Source organism: Gymnodraco acuticeps, unplaced genomic scaffold (genome assembly GCF_902827175.1).
Source record: "Gymnodraco acuticeps unplaced genomic scaffold, fGymAcu1.1, whole genome shotgun sequence".
NCBI classification, from domain to species: Eukaryota; Metazoa; Chordata; class Actinopteri; order Perciformes; family Bathydraconidae; genus Gymnodraco; species Gymnodraco acuticeps.
Window position 1 is genome coordinate 6,426,005 of NW_022991180.1, and position 17,690 is coordinate 6,443,694.

At 44.3% G+C, this 17,690-nt stretch overlaps 1 protein-coding gene across 1 annotated transcript in view; it reads right to left on the bottom strand.

Annotated features, from left to right (window-relative positions):
* The window catches only part of LOC117560761 (protocadherin-15-like), a 281,857-nt gene that overhangs the window by 104,906 nt on the left and 159,261 nt on the right, over nt 1-17,690 (bottom strand). The window contains 6 exon segments of the mRNA XM_034237763.1: nt 1,373-1,421; nt 1,423-1,480; nt 1,483-1,504; nt 4,634-4,840; nt 7,823-7,935; nt 8,096-8,204. Of these exon segments, the coding sequence (XP_034093654.1) occupies nt 1,373-1,421; nt 1,423-1,480; nt 1,483-1,504; nt 4,634-4,840; nt 7,823-7,935; nt 8,096-8,204 (558 nt within the window).

Genomic DNA, 17,690 nt, shown 5'->3' on the forward strand with positions numbered 1-17,690 from the left:
ACGTTATCAAGATTATAAGTAACACACTCCAGAATCCTAATGGAACATGAAAGTAGCGGCAGAGTTCAGTGAGACTGAACCATGTCATATATTAAAAGATTAGAGCGTTCCCTCAAAATGTACTCTCTGTGAGAGGATATTTTAATCCGATCTGTGTACTTAGAGGTCCTCAGTCGTTCTGTAAAAATGTTAATCACAAAGTTATGCTTTTTGGTAAACCGCATATATTCCTGCCTGTAATGTGATCCTGTGTGTAACTTCTCAGGAAGACACAGGTCAAGAGGTCATCTGATTTCCTGTGGGGGAGAAGCTTGGCTCATGTGGGTTTGCAATGCAACGAGTCTTTGTCTCTCTATCTGGCTTGCATTAAAGGAAAACCCGCGTGTTTTAGGGCCCTCCTCTTCTCATGTATAGATGTGTTCCTGGCTCCTTTGTCTTCAGAGTTTGCCTGGTGTCCCACAAATAAGTTGTGCATATACCTTGTGAATTCTCCGGCCGTAATATACTTTCAATAAATGTCAATGTTTGACTAAGGCGAATCCAGCTTCCAGTCCTTTCACGAGCATTGGCTCAGCATTGATAACAGAAGTTTTCCTTACACTCTCAATATGTCTCTTCAAAGGAATAGGTTGATAACTTTGAACGCTTAAATCCAAAAGGATTTTATTTTCTCTAAATGTTACACTAAATAGTATGTATATATACTGTATGTCCAGTACATAGCAAGAAGTCAATCAAAAAGAGAAATGCCTACAAGAACAGAACTTTGTTCCATGGGTAAAACAATCTGGCAAGGCACCAGTGATTATTAACATGGTAACCCTAAACAAACAACATATAACTCTAATAGTATCATACTCATTCAGAATATAGTGCATTCGTGTGTAGAAATATTTCACAAATGGTTTCAGTATTAATCAGTTTTAAATGTTTTGTGATCTGACAAACTTGTTTGTGTCTTCTATATTATTAGCATATTTATTTGCATGGATCGTGTTTACTTTTTTGCCAGTGCTATTTGCAGTTTTTTTATTCTTTGCATTGTAAACTTTAAGTTGCTAGTGATAAGTCTAACTATATGCACATATATGTATATCTATTAACTGTATATAGAGATTAACATGAGACAGATGTTGAATATTCTTAGGTTCATATTTGAATAGCAGTCAGTAAAACAAGTGAACAGACTGTTGTACTTTACTGTTGATAAAGGTCATATTGTTGCAAAAGTGTCAGGCCAGCTTTGTGTCTACGGGTGCCTCTTGGTATAAACCTAACCTGTGAGTTCTATTTCTAAACACAGAATAGGAGATGTAGGTCAAAGGGCGTGAGTGCTGTCTTGTGGATAGAGACCACTGAGTCTGAGGCCTACCGTGAAAGTATAGACCATCTGCTGCTCCCGATCCACAGGTTGATCAACTCAGGTAGCGGATTATCCCAGTTGGGGTCAGGCTGAAGATCGTGGTGTAGTCATCCAGGGTAATCTCATCAAGGGGTCTTTTGTCTTCCAACAAAAATATATACAGAAAGAAACAAGTACCATGGTGACATGAGTATTTCATCACCTTTGTTTTTCAAGGCCGCAGCTGTGGGGATGGGAAAACCTATCAGTACGTTTTGATCCGTCAAGAGTTGAAAAAGTAATCTCCTGCAGGTCCCTCATCTATCTTAAGAAAACAGCGGAGAAGGAGCTGAGGAGGGGAACAAGAAACCAATGTTTTGATACACGATAGTATCAAGAAAGAGAGGAAATCACTTCTGCTAAAACAACTTACAAGCATTACAGCCTCTGATGCTTTTTAGGGAAATATATCGACCACATTAAGCAGTCGTTAAAAGGTATTGGTTTAATAGCTTTTGTTTAGGGCATCCAGGTACTAAATAAGATTGAAAACATTATAAATAAAGTTCCATTTATCCAAAGATGCCTCATCACTGATGTGGTTTGATTGTGTTACAAATAGACCTCGAGTCCATTGTGGGCCATTGCTGCTAGTCGGCTTCGATTCCCGTCCATCAATGAGTCCTCTTAAGAGAGTTTGGTAAACATCGGGACTGGGTGGCTTATTGATTTTGTTATCTCTGCTTCCACTCCACTATGATTTGTTAATCTTCTCCGAACACGGAATAAAGGGTTTTGTGAAAGATTAACTAAAGGTAGTAGTCATTTGTTTTGGTCTGTGTGTGTTTTGAGACAGTGTGTATCCACCCATTCAAACATAATCTATCAGTGCAGTTAGGATATGAAGAACATTTAAAGCATTCTCCGCTGTGGTTTGGTGAAGACACACACACACACACACAGCAAAGTGCACCCACACAAACACACAGTTTGTTAAATGTGTCAAACAAATATGTCAAAACACCCCCTTCCACCAACTACACACACAACAATCAATGAAAAATATTTTGAAGTTGGTATTCAAAGAGAATAATTCCATCAATTCTGACTGAAGATATAGCAGAAACCACAGCAACAAACACCCATCTGCATAGAAAGAAGAAGAACACTGCACAGCAAAACACTGCAAACAAAAACACTCCCATTAGAATAAAGAGTCAGTGCATCTAGAGACTTGCATTGCATTTAATCCTATGATTTTCATTATTTTGAAATATTAATACAAAACAAATCATTTCTGCTGTGGACATTTGGCAGAAACAATGGAAAGCTAAACATGTAATAGTTGGGATGTCTCCAGCAGCAGATTAGTGTTATCAGTTTGTTTTTACTTTGTGCGAAATGATGTATCAAATAAATCTAGGGATGTCTCGAGTTAGTTTAAGAGCAGGGATCAAGTTTATACAAGACTTTCTTCTTCATGGATTAGTGTACTATCCACTTATAGTATTTTGTTTATAAAACGTATTGAGCTCAAGGTAAGCTACAAGTGTTTCCCCTTTAAAAACACTGTAACGAACCACTTTCTGTAGCAGAGGCGTAGGACTAATTATTCATCGATTTCAAGTTGCAATTTGAAACATGTGGTTAGCTAATTACAAACCTGTGATGTAGGATACACAGTGTTCACTGCTTGTGATCCAGGGTTTAAATTGTTTCATTAAAACATCATACTATCCTGTTGACCACACAGAGAGAGTATTGCCCATGGACTAAGAAAGTGCAGCTGGAGCCTGAAAGAAGACGGGTGTAGAGTGTGCATCACAACTGATAATGGATCAAATGTAACCAATGCTGAGGAACTAAATCAATGCACCAGGCTTCAGTGGCGGCCAAAGGCTGCATCATGTGATTGATAATTGCAGCTCTCTGTTCAGTAATTTCTGCTCGTCCTCAGTGTTTTGTTTGAATTGCTTTATGTTTTCTTTATCAGAAATTGCTCGGAAAGACGATGCAACACTTAATAGGGCAACAGGATTTTGTAAACAGGCTATTTCTTGCACAGTTTTTGTGAGAAGGCCACACTGAGTGAGAAACAGCAATAATTAAATCTGCCAGAGCACTCACAGAGCACTCACACAATTACAGGGTTTCCAACAAGATGGAGTTCAGGGCAGAGGATGATTGGGAGGGTGTAGGAGCAGAGCAAAGCCTCGTCTCAGGCACGGTCTGAAGAGAGTCAACGAAGCAACTGTGACCAACTTGTCAGGATGTACAGTGTCGAATCAATTAACATGTCCCTGTGTCCTCTCCAGGATTTTACACATGCCCTCTCTGTTGTAGCGCATGTAAGGATGTCATACCTGAAGCTAGTTCTGCATCTTCCAAGAACATCAACTCTTGTTGAAAAGGACGAGAACACAGACAAAGACACATGTTCGCAAGCAATAAAGTCAGAAGCCCTTGGCTACTTGGAAGCTAAATATAGCACTAGGAGCTTATCGACATTACTTTGTTCATTGATCCAAGATTTAAGATTAACTACATAAGCGTGAGACTCCCAGGCAGTGTGTGAAGATGAGGAGAAATAGGTGATCCGGAAGTTAACTCGTCTTCTTCTGTATGTGTTAGTTAGTGGAACAATGACAATATGCCGCAGCGAAGACCAAACAAACAAGACAAAACAGATGTGTTTTACAGCGAGCATTTTGTTTGAGGTGGAAATTAACAGAAAGTATCTTGAAGTAAATTATACCACGCACGCACTGCAAGAGGCTGTAACATTAAATATTCTAAGAACGGAGAGTTTTTGAGTATTGAAATCCTTTAATTGAATTGACTTTATTGACTTAAATGGAGGCCTGCTTTAAGCTGTTTAGAGTTCACAGAGCAGCTGTATAATGCAAGAAAACATAAATATTGGATTCACCTCTGTATCAAAAGATATGAATATAATACTACAACAGTTATTTTTTAATGGACTAAAGTGGGGGATTAAGTGCAAAGAAACATGTTCGGGACATCCCTATTACACTCTGTATGTTTCTATGTGTGTGAGTGTGTGCCATTGCATCTAAGAGCAACCCCCTTTACCTACAGGTGTATCACCAGGATCCAGCTAAAACAAGGAGAAAAATACAGCAGGAAAATGAGTCATGAATGTGAAATAAATATGAACTTGTAAACAATATATAATCAAATGCACCACATGTGCTTTGTATTTGAATGCACACATTTATGGGTGGGCATGTGTTAAGTGCAGGGTGCCTTGTAAAGGTTCTTGCTTTCTACCTCCTCAATGTCATTATCCAGAGCGATGATTCCCAGGGGCGCGGTGAGGTTGGCACTGGCGGAGATAGTCGTTCCCACTGGGGAGGACTCACTCACATAGCCCTGATAGGTGGCAAACTGGAAATACGGTGCCTGGTTGTTCTCATCCAGGATTTCGATAATGAGGTCAGCATAGGCCGGGAGGGGGTGACCGTTGTCCTGTTCAGCCTGAAATTATACGAAAAAAGACAAGAGTGAGTCAAATAACTGATAACCAGTCTGCTAGAAATGTATTAAGAAGTACTAATAATGAGTTGTATGATTAAAGTAACACACTCAAGAGTTATGCTGTCCCAACTGTTATGCAGACATAAGGACAAAAAGTGTCATTTCAATTACAAAAAGCTACATTTATTAAATGCAATCAGGGGTCCATTTAGAATTAGACCTTAGTAATTACTAGAGCACTTAACGCAAATACCATCATTTGACGGGGAGAGGCAGTAATTAGTGGCTCTAACTACTCCGTCAAATTGGTGACCATTGATAAAAAGCAGGGTCAATGGGTCCGCTTCTCACTAAGTCAGTGCCAGAAATTGACCAATTAACTAGTAAACATGGCTGTCTCCATTAGTGCTTACTCAACTGAGCTTAAAACTGTCTGATTATGTACTCTGTTTTGCCTGAAAGCTTGAAATAAAATGTGGAACTGTTTGGTATGACACAATCCCAGTCAACATCTCTTCCTCATGTTTATTGAGCCACGGAAAACAACTCATTTAAATGTCATATTGCAAGATGGGATTCATTTTAATGTTAACAACAATTGCTGAATAAGGTTCAAGTCAGTTGTTGAGAAAACTAGCAATAATAAAAACAAATCCTACTACATAAAATTCATATATTACCGAATACTGAAACATGCAGTGCAATTTGATACAACAATGTTACAACACAGTTTATGCACACAGTTGTTGACACACCTGCATCCAAAACTAGCTTGTGTGTGTCGCATACTGCTCACCTACCAGAAGATAAACATCTCTTATTCTTCATGTTGTTGCACAGTTGCAAGTTACGAATGCTTAAGAAACACATCTAATTACCACAAATCAAAATGTGTGTTGTCCTAACTATCAAACTGTACCGAAACATAACAGAGCTGTTCTTTAACCTGAGTTGTGTCTTACACCAGCTTAGTGAAAGAAGTGTGGTCAGGCTGTCACTGCACATTTTTTCCCTCCGAGGCACATATGTTGCTATTGACTCCCACACTGGGATGCTTCAGAAACATTGAGGCTTTGAAAATACAGATGGAGAGGGGGTGTGAGGCGACATCAGTTTAAGCCATGACCTGGAACTAATTCTGCACATTAGCTCAATTTCACTGGGCTTGTGTTGCAGAGTGACGATTGTAACAGAATAATTTGTTTCTACAGCTAAATGGAAAAAATGCTGGGTCCAAAACTACTCAGAAGATTGCTGTTATTTGTATTGTTTGTCTTTTCTATTGCAAAATCCTGCTCCGCCGTTTTTGGCACATCAAGTTGAGTTTCACTACAGCTCATGTTTTTATTGGCATCGCAATGAAAATGCCAGGCAATCTTCACCAATCATCTTCTACCTTCCTTTCTTATCTGATGATAAAGAACACCCACACTGCAAGGACCCAAAGATCCAATCTGCTCACACAAACACCTGAGGGACAAGTGGTGTCATTGACAGACAAAGTGTGTGTGCCTCGATGTTCTCGCTATTTCTCAGCATTAACAAAAACATTTTCCGTCCGAGAGAGAAAATACGGGGTGTGAGATTACTGTGTTCCCTGGTGATTCAGCTCTTTAGCGATGTCCTTATTTCTGTGAGGCAGTGCTAAATGACCTGCGCTCCACAGCTACACAAGCCTGCAGGAGATTCACTGCTTCCCAAAGTCACTGTTTATCAGTCTTAATTCTGCTGTCCTGACTCCATTGCCTTAGAGCGCCATACTGCATTTCTTTGCTTCCTTGTTTCTATTAAACCACGCTATTTCTCTCCATCTGCCTTTGTCACTTGTCTTCATTTCGTCCATGTAATCCCAGTGGAAATAGCCCTATCAGGATCAATCATGACTTTGGAAGTTAAACAGCTATTTTTTTTAAAATATGCTTGAGGTGCTGCAGCTCACCCCATCCCATATATGTTTTGAAGTCTTTTAAAGCATTAGCTATGTACACCAGATGCTGTGCAGCAGAACTCTCAAGATACCAAATTCTAATTCTCACTTTCCTGCCCCTTGGAGTCCTTGAGCAACGGTTCCTCTCCCCCTCTCTATGACTAAGGTAGATAAGACTCCTCCAGTACTAGACACCATACACATATCTCTCTCGATCTTCGTTTTGTTTTGCTCTTTGAACTGTTTCCCTTCCCCTAGCTATGCACAACCCTTTCGGAGACATGCAAAAACTCTCTCTATATGATCAATCTCCTCTTGCCTTCTTCCTCTGGTGAAAATCAGCTGTTCCTCTCATCTTTTTACTCCACAGCTATTCCGGTAAACAGCCTGTTACACAGTGCTTAGAGGTGTGTAGAGGTTAGTGACGGGTGGATGGAAAATTCATCTGCACTGCTGCTCTCCACCAGCAGCACCGAGGCAATCCCTGACTCGGCTCCAAATTAGGATTCATGAGAGACTAGAAGGCTATCCTCCTGCTAAGTCCATAAATCATAACATATTTTTCACCCCAGATCTCCAAAGCAGCTAAAGATAAGGTTAATGGCCTTCAGGTTATCTAGGTGGAGCTGAAAAGTGTGGATGTTTAAGTTATAGAGAAAAGTACAAACTTGATTTGGCACTAGCAAATAAAAAATAAAAGCTCAGATTGAGAAGAATCTTTGCTTATAATAATCAGTGTTTTGGATTGGGCTGAACCAAAGACAAACAAGCTCCATTCGGTTTAGTAAATGTAACGTTTATATACGTTTTGGCCAATCGATTTTTTGACTTGTCTATTATTGTAAACCAATTTTGTGACCAAACATTCTTCAATTTCTCTGTATGCATGAAGAGTATGTGTACAAAATAAACAATACATCACAAGTACATTGCGGTCAAAAGTTTGTTTCGTAGTGGGTTTAGTTTCCATCAAAATCACACAGTAAATCTTGACATCAGAATAGGCGAAGTCCTTTTAAAAAAGGCAAGCACTGATTGGGATTGAGTTTTTTTACCTTGATGATGAGTGTGAAACGTTGGTACAAGTCCCTGCTGATAGGCTGCAGAACACGCAGCTCTGCAGTGGTTCTGTTCAGGGAGAAATACTCTCGGTATGCTACTGGATGACCTGCAACAAAAAAAAAAGAACATTCAAAGATTTGGATTCACTGCACTTTATGATAACGTCGAGGACACCGAAATGAAAATTCAGAAGTCAAGTCATGGTTGACGACCGACCCAAAGCACATTAAATGCGCACAATCAATCAGGATACGTGATGCACCTACCAACTAGGATGTAGTAAAGAATGTTGGGTCTGTTTGACGGGGGCTGTATGTTCCTGTCCATGTCCACGGCCTGGATCGCAGGGGTCACATTCAGTGGGTTCAGTTTGCTCTGCAACGAGGGGAGGGGGAGTCAGTCAATAACACGGCAAGATAATCAGATGCAAATCTGTTTATTTTCTGTTGACTGTCTAGTTGTAGCACAGCCATTGTCTCCTGAAATAAATTTGAGAGCATTATTATTCAGAGATGGGATTTTTAGTGAAATTCCACTTAGAAAGGATATCAGCAGCCCCGAAAAACACATTATGTCCTATTTATCATTATTTTGTCTGCTCTGTAATCTTATGTGACGTGTTGTATATCACTTGCAACGGTGCTACTCCAGATAAAAACAGCTCCTTAGAGAAGCTGCTGTGGACTTCTCTTCCTGACCCAAAAAACGGTTTCCTACTTTTAAAGTAGGATCAGAGGAGCTGCTGCGACTGGCCTCCTTGTAAACTGAATATTAGGAAGAAATGCAAATAATATTTCTGATATAAAATGAAGAACCAATGACCTGCAGGGAATTACATTAGCAGTCAAAGTCCGAAGCACACGGGTCAATTATTGGTATATTTCATTAATAAGCAATTCATTAGATCCCTTTCTCATCATTATGCTTCTAAATACACCATATCGAGCTGCGCATCAAGGTTAATCTGCAGTGCTGTAGGCTACCTTTTCCTGCTCATGCACACTCAAACATATTGAGCTCTCATTTACGCAGCTCTTCATCTATACCTTTGCTCCAACATATGGCTAAGTGGAAATATGTTTAGCGCATCACATTTATGAATACATCTCTTATGCAAAATGCCTCCATATGGCAGATAGAGTATGCGTAAGTATGCTAAGAGGCCTGAGCTAAACTTCCTTAATGTAGAGAGACACATGGCTAACATCTCTCTGGCAGGAATAACCCCTTCTCGGGGGGGTACATGTATATCCCTCAGCTCTGAAGTAATCCTTACATCCCCCCCCCCCTTACTAACCCTCTCGCTTTTACAATGTCTGGAGGTGCGCTAAATCAAATCCCTCTAGCGCTGCACAATGATGATTAGCTATAATACTCTCCTCCAACAGTCATTATCCAGTGGACTCCAGAGCCCACATTATATCCCCCCAGGGCAAAAAATAAATACAGATCAACTAAATAATGCCTGTCTAGCCATTGTGATTAATTACAATACACTCATCAATTATGAGACGACAAATCTCCCCGTGGACAGATATGTTAGCAGAACGGTTACACTGCAGAATAGAGATAAATCAAACACCAGCAAAAACTATAGGTTACTTACGTAACTCCAGTTCTCAGAGTAACATGAAGTGAGATGTCTCACTATGGGATGCGCCTCAACGCGTATGCAAACAGAAGCATCAATCTCATTACGCCAATCCTGATTGGCTGGTGATCTTGACGTCAACGTCAGGGAATCCACCCACCCTTTAAGTAGCCTGTGCTACGTCGCAGCGTCATTCAAAATAAGCACCTCTTCTCGCTTCACCTTAGCAAGAAGGGCCGTCTGGTGAGACATCTCACTTCATGTTACTCTGAGAACTGGGGTTACGTAAGTAACCTATAGTTCTCATTCATAACACTCCGTTCGATGTCTCACTATGGGATATTGAAACTCCCGTATTGCTAGACATGCTTATCTCGAAAATCACCAAAACAACCAGAACTTAACAGGCAGAACTCTGTCTCAACACGGGGCCCAGCACTGCGCGGGCCACACTTGGAGCAGAGACATCTAGCCTGTAAAAGCGGACAAAAGTGAGCGGCGAGGACCAGCTCGCTGCTGCACAGATGTCTTGGATGGAAACACCCTTGAACAAAGCCCAGGATGTAGCCAGTCCACGAGTAGAATGAGCACGCAGGCCCGTTGGTGCCTGCAAACCCTGACTCGTATAAGCCAGAGCAATCGCTTCCACAATCCAGTGGGAGAGCCGTTGCCTGGTAACGGGCTTGCCCTTCTGAGGGTTAGCCCAGGACAGAGCCCTAGAGAGATAAGGGATCTGGCCCAGGATATAAAGAGTTGGTCATTACAACGAAACTCTTTTGACCTGTCCATATAGATGCGTAAAGCACGAACTGGACACAGCGAATTCGGCCGCTGTTCCTCAGAGGAACACAGCGGCGGAGGAAATGCCACAATGTCAATGGGGGTACATGAGCCAACCACCTTAGGTATAAAGGCAGGGTTGGGCTTCAGCAACACTCTCGTTTGCCCCGGGGCAAACTGAGTGCATGAAGGATGTACAGAGAGCGCATGAATGTCACTGACTCGCTTGGCAGATGCCAGAGCCAGTAACAGCACTGTCTTCAGTGACAAGTGTTTCATGTCAGCTTCTTCCAGGGGTTCAAATGGAGGTCGAGTGAGCCCATCTAAAACCACTGCCAAGTCCCATAAGGGCACCAGTGACCTGGAAACAGGGAGGAGCCTGCAAGCCCCTTTCATAAAACGGCAGACCAAAGGATGTTGGCTAGCCGTCTTTCCCTCAAAGCCCACATGGCATGCAGCAATAGCAGCCAGGTACACTTTAATCGTAGAGAAAGCTCTGTGTTTATCAATTAAGTCCTGTAGAAATGATAAAATCACCCCGACAGGACATTGAAAAGAGATGTGTCCTTTTTGAAGGCACCACTCCTCAAACACCCTCCACTTACAGTCAGAGAGACCTGGTGGAGGAAGCTCTTGCACTCTGAATAGTGTTTATCACCTTCTGAGGGAGTCCCACTGTATTCAGATTGTACCACTCACGGGCCAGGCCCATAGTGCCAAGCGCTCTGGGTGTGGGTGAAAGATCGTCCCCCCCGCCTGGGAAAGTATGTCCCTGCGTAGTGGGAGCTGCCACGGCTGCCCGCACAGCAGCTGATATATCTCGGCCAGCCAGTACATTGCAGGCCAGTGCGGAGCTATCAGGATAAGTGTGTGGCATTGTTCTCTCACTCTGGCCAGAGTTTGGAGTATCAGAGCCAGGGGTGGGAACGCGTACAGAAGGACCGGAGGCCAAACGTGCGCGAGCGCGTCCACGCCTAACGGTGCGTTTAAATCGCGCATTGAAAAGAACAGCTGACATTGAGCATTTTCTTTTGATACGAACAGATCTACCGCGGTTCGGCCGTAACGCACCCACAGCTGACTCACAATTATTGGATGTAGAGTCCAGTCTGCATATAGGCTAGTGGTGCACCTCTGGACAGCAGATCCGCCCCGAGGTTCATCACTCCTGGTACGTGCGTCGCTCTCAGAGAGAGGAGACGTCCGCAGCTCCATAAGATCAGTTTGCGTGCCAGCATGTGTAACTGGAGAGAACGCAAACCCCCTTGGCGGTTTATATACGATATTGTGGTCGTGTTGTCTGTCCTCACGAGGACATGATGTCCTCTGAGAAAAGGCAGAAAGCGTTTCAGGGTGAGGAACACCGCTAAAAGCTCCAGATAATTTATGTGTGACCGTTGGAGGTCTCTGCTCCAGAGACCCCTCACAGGTCGACCTTCGTATATACCCCCCCAGCCCGTCAGACATGCGTCTGTGGTGACCACCTTCCGCGATAGGACAGCACCAATAGGCACGCCCCGTACTAGAAAAGTCGGGTGCAGCCAGTGGCGCAGTGCCATTACGCATTTCATAGTGACCATCACTCTCCGCGCGCCATGACGCACGGAGTCCAGTCTGAGGGCAGCTACCCAGCGCTGAAACTCCCTCATGTGTAAGCGTCCCAGTCGTACCACCAGAATGGCTGACGCCATGAGCCCCAGCAACCGCAGACATGACCTGAAGAGAACATATTTGCGTGGCTGGAAATGAGCGAGGCAAGCCATGAAGGCTTTCACTCTCTCTGCTGACAAGCGGGCTGTAAAGGGCACCGAATTCAGGCGTAGGCCCAGGAAGAGTACAGTCTGGGCTGGGGACAACATGCTCTTTTCTATGTTTATTACGAAACCCAGGTCGAGCAGGTGTTTTACGAGGACATTCGTCTGCGTAATAGCCTCTTGCTCCGACTGTGCGAGAAGGAGCCAATCGTCCAGATAAGTTGCCAGGCGAATACCCTGTTGTCTTAACGGGGCTATCGCGGCTTCCGTACACCGTACAAACACTCGCGGGCTGAGAGACAGACCGAAGGGAAGTACTCTGTACTCGTAACAGACACCCTGAAAGGCGAACCTCAGATATTTCCTGTGTGGGTAATATATTGGGATGTGGAAATACGCATCTTTCAGGTCGACTGATGTGAACCAGTCGTTTTGGCGCACGAGACGCAACAGAGATGTGTGAGTGAGCATTCTGAATTTGTATCTTTGAGATATTTGTTCAGAGCTCTCAAATCTAGTATAGACCGAATTCCGTTCCCTCCCCGTTTGGGAACGAGGAAATACTTGGAATAAAAGCCGCTCTGACTCTGTTCGGCGGGTATTATCGATATAGCCTTCTTTTCTAGTAGCGAGAAAATCTCTTGCTCTAGAATATGGGCCGACTCTCCCCGGGCCTGTGAATACAGAATGCCCAAGAAGTGAGGGGTGGTGACAGCGAATTGGAGCCTGTAGCCCCGTGTTACTGTCTTGAAAACCCAAGCAGAATCTGTGAGCATCCTCCACTTGTCGCTTCTCAAAGCGAGCGGAGATGTCACAGCTCTGTCGTCTGCCCTCAGTGTCTCTATTTGTTGTGTTATGGGGCCCTCTAGTGTCTGAACACGGTGGTACCCCAGGTTGACAACCCCGGCCGACACTGCGCATGCGCGTGGCGGTGGTGCCTTCACAATCCCGTCTATTGTCCGCCTTTTGAGAGAGGCCGTAGCTGCTCTCAAAAGAGGTTTTTCTTTTCATTTTTATTGACTACGCCCTTGACTTCAAGCCTGGAAACGACAGTGGAAAATGATTTATTCTGAAACAACAATGATGACATGTGTTTGTGTGACTTAAACAGGCAGCGGAACTTGCTGTCTTCGATGTTAAGTCCATTTCCCTGATGGCACGAACTTGAGGATGACGTTCTGGCATCACTCGAGGTGGCGGGAAGATGGGGGCATGGTGGCACCCCGAAAACACATGAGCATCTAACACTGGAACGTGCTCTGGAGCTGGGGAACAGGGAACTTCCAGCTCCTTCATCGAGGAGAGGAGAGGAGGCTGTCAGGCCGCCTGCTTCTTCTTCCTTGCCTGGTGGCTGAAAACCTGGGTCGGCTGCGCCTGAGCGGCAGCTGCCGGAACCGGAGATTTTCTTGGCCAGCTCCCTCTTGCCTCGTGCCTGGGCTGGGGACCCGGGACGGGCTGCGGTCTCTGCTGCTTCGGTATCTTGAACCGGGCAGGATGTGAGACAGCTTGAGTGAAGGCCTGCCGCGGGACCATTGAAGGTGGCAGCTGGACCCTTCGGGGGAGACAGAGCTGGAGAGCCTCGTCTCCCTTCCTTTTTGACTCGCATCTCAGCTGCATTGAAGCTAGAGCGGAGCCAAATATGCCCTCGCGAACAATAGGCATGTCCAGAACATCCTCTTTTTCCCGGTCTGGAAGGTTCGTCAGGTTGAGCCACCTGGCTCTCTCCTGTACCACCATCATTCCCAGTGCTTTGCCCGTGGCTTGGACTGCACAGCGCTGCACATGGAGGCAAATGTCCGTGATCGCTGCGATCTCGTCCCACACGGCAGGCTCAGGTTAGCTCGACATGTCTTCGCAGAGCTCCGCCTGGTAGGCGGTCAGCAGCGAGGAGACGTTGAGTGCCCTGGCGGACAAAGCTGCAGCTTTATAGGCCCGTTCGGTCATCGCTGACTGGAACCGGTCTGCCTTTGCCGGTAGCATGGGATTCCTGCTCGGTGTCGAAGCCAGCCTCGGTTGGAGGTGGGCTGCCACCAGCGGTTCCATGGGCGGCATGCGGAGCGGGCCGAGCCTCTCCATACCGTCACAGTCCAGGGAGGAGGCACCCTGGATTGGGGTCTTGTTGCTAAAGGGACGGTCTCTCCACGAGACCGACACCTCGTCCAGCATCTCCGGAAAGACTGGAAGGAGCTGCCTCTTCGTCCTCGCTGCTTGGGGCAAGTTATTCCCCTCGTAGCGAGATCTGGAGGTCTCCTTGGCCACTTCAGGCCATGGGATGTCCAGCCTGGACACACGTTGACACACGGCCTGCAAGTCCATATTTAGGACGGGCGAAGCTGGTGTGCTCTCGCCCGGGGGAGCGGACATCGCTCCCGGCTTTGCAGCCTGAGCCGATAAAACGAAGATGTCATCCTCATCCGAGTCAGACAGGAGGAACTCAGAGGTATCCTCTTCGTCCTCCATATAGTCCAACTCCAGGACATCCTCCGCGGGTGGAACCATGGTGAGGTCCAGTTGGGAGCCCCAGCTTGACACAGCGCGGGGCTCCGCTCTCGCGGCTCTTGCCGCCACCAGGTCCCAGCCTGACACGGCGTGGGGCTCCGGTTCAGCGGCTGTCGCTGTTGTTGAGCCCCAGTCTGACACAGCGCAGGGGCTCAATCTCTGCGGCGGACGCCACCATGTCTTGATTGCCGGCCGGCGAATCAGCGGACATGAGGGGATCCCGTCCCGACAAGCTATCTATCTTGGCGTGCTAACCGTCGGTGGAGGCTCTTAATGGTGAAGCGGGTACAATGCCCGCACGAGCCGGGGTTATCGATAGCCTCCCGGGCGTGTTCCAGCCCGAGACAGGACGAGCAGACCCGGTGTGAGTCTGTGCCTGAAATCTTAAACCCGCAGCCGCATAGCCGAGCCTCCGAGTCCCTGACTCCTCTGGTGTGAGGGAGAGAAGGGTCCATCTTCATTCGCCGGGGTGTCGGCGTGGAGTGGACGTGCTAGTAACAGGTACGTTACTGAGAAAAAAATCCAACCTTGCCGTTAGTCCGAAAGGAAAAAAGGTGACTGTGTAGATTTTATTCTTTAAAGAATATTAACTGGTGTGTTAATACCTTTTTTTTTATCTCTGTCTCCTCTGGTGTGAGAGAGAAAAGAGAACGTCCTCTTTACCGTGGTGTCGGTGTGGAGGGAAGAACAAACTAGCAACAGGTAGCCTATGTTACTAGCTTGAAGAAAAAAATCAAACCTTACCGTTATTTCGACAGAAAGAAACGGCGAGGCAGATTACAATATTAACTGGTGTGTTAATATTGTTCAGTCTTCTTGCAAAGCAAAAAAAAAAAAGTAACCGGCAAGCGCCCGTCGACCGAATGTTAGCTTTGGGTTCAGTCTGTGGACCGTTAAGCTAGCCCGGTTACTGATAATTCGAGATGTGCTCTGAAGCGAGAAGAGGTGTTTGAATGACGCTGCGTCATTCCCTGACGCTGACGTCAAGATCACCAGCCAATCAGGATTGGCGTAATGAGATTGATGCTTCTGTTTGCATACGCGTTGAGACGCATCCCATAGTGAGACATCGAACGGAGTGTTATGAATGAGAACTGCAATGCTAATTTAGACCACTCTTGAAAAGAAAGAAAGTAATTAAATATCACTCTTTAATGAAAATCAAATAAGGAGAAAAAGAGATACCTCTTTTGAAATTCACAATTCGAGGAACTCTGAATGTATGGAGGAGACATTATGTTTGAGAACAACATTTATATAAAGTAAAGGAAAATGTCACATCAGACTTTATTATTGCTGGTAGCTTGAAACCATGCAATATTTGAAGGTGGAAAGCACAGAGAGAGGGAGAAAGACCAACATTTTCTCACACTAATGAAAAAGCTTTGGTTTGTGCAGCTGCATACTTAGCAGTCTGCAAACCTTTTATCATAAATTATACATTATGAGCAAACTCTGAAAGGGAAGTCTGGACAAACAAAGTGAGTCAACGGTGGCAGCTCCGGTACACACACATGCGCAGAGACATACACCTACATGTATATACAGTGTACACTGTTCTGTTTACTACTCTCCCTTTTCCCTCTAGCACTAAACCTCCAACCATTGATTTTTCAACCACTGTTTATAGTTCCATTTGTGTCATTATTGCAGATTTACGTTTTATTTAATCTCTCTCGCCCTCGTCTCAGATAAATTTGATTCAGCTTGACTCCAATTTTAGAAACATGACGACCAATTACAATAGCATACTTGATTCAGTCTTTTCCCAATACTGCTACAAAACATAATTATTAGATATGTCAATCCTATTCTTTTAGGATACTTAAGTTGGTGTTGCTTACGAAGGTACACATTTGTTGTTCAATCTACAATACTAAATAACAACAATATAACGTGGTACTTATTATCCACAAACTGGAAGAATATACAATTGTCAATGAAAAAAAATGAATTAACTTGCCAGAATAAATAACACTAAATGTATCAAACGTGCCCACGGAGGGTAGAGGTAAAAATATCATATCTAAAATTACAGCAGAAAAGCAATTGTAAACAAAACAAAAGATAAATGAAATCCTTTTGTGGTCTAATGTTGTTTGTAGTTTCAGTAGTTAACTACACAAAAAAAGGTTAAAAATAAATGTTTATAATTGAATCACCATACAGTTATGAATGTATTCAAACGACATGAAGTTACTGCTAAATGTAGTTAAACTACTTGTGTATTTACATTGGTACAAGATCATTCCGCTCTTTGGGCATGTAGAGTTTCTAATTCCCAACTGTGTGTTTGAGGAAACTTGAGGAGGACCCATGTGATGACGCAGACAATGTTTAAACTCGATAAAGACTGGGGCCGGGCTCTGATCCAAATCTTCCTGCATTCAGGACGCCACAATGCCAACATCAATCCAGTCCAGAAAACCCAATCAAATCCAGTCTACAACTCCAGTCCAATCCAATTCAATTCAATACAGTTCAATCCAGTCAGCTAGACCCATCCAGACTGCTGATGAGAAAGAAGTGTGTTATACTCTTGAAACAGGAAGTACTAAATGGACCTTGAGGTGATGTAGCTTTATAAAGTCTATTATAGTCCAATATAATAATTCAGCACAGTGTAATTGATTGCATATCTCTTCATGCACTATATACAGTTGCAAGAAAAAGTATGTGAACCCTTTGGATTCTCCACACATAGCGTTGTGTGTTCCTTCCAAACAACTCAACTTTGGTTTCATCTGTCCACAGAATATTTTGCCAGTAGTGCTGTGGAACATCCAGGTGCTCTTTTGCAAACTTCAAACGTGCAGCAATGTTTTTTCTGGACAGCAGTGGCTTCCTCCGTGGTGTCCTCCCATGAACTCCATTCTTGTTCAGCGTTGTACGTATCATAGATTCGTCAACAGAGATGTTAGCATGTGCCAGAAATTTCTTTAAGTATCTAGCTGACACTCTAGGATTCTTCTTCACCTCATTGAGCATTCTGCGCTGTGCTCTTGCAGTCGTCTTTACAGGACGGCCACTCCTAGGGAGAGTAGCAACAGTGCTGAACTTTCTCCATTTATAGACAACTTGTCTTACCGTGGACTGATGAACATCAAGGCTTTTAGAGATACTTTTGTAACCCTTTCCAGCTTTATGCAAGTCAACAATTCTTAATCGTAGGTCTTCTGAGAGCTCTTTTGTGCGAGGCATGGTTCACATCTGGCAATGCTTCTTAAGAATAGCAAA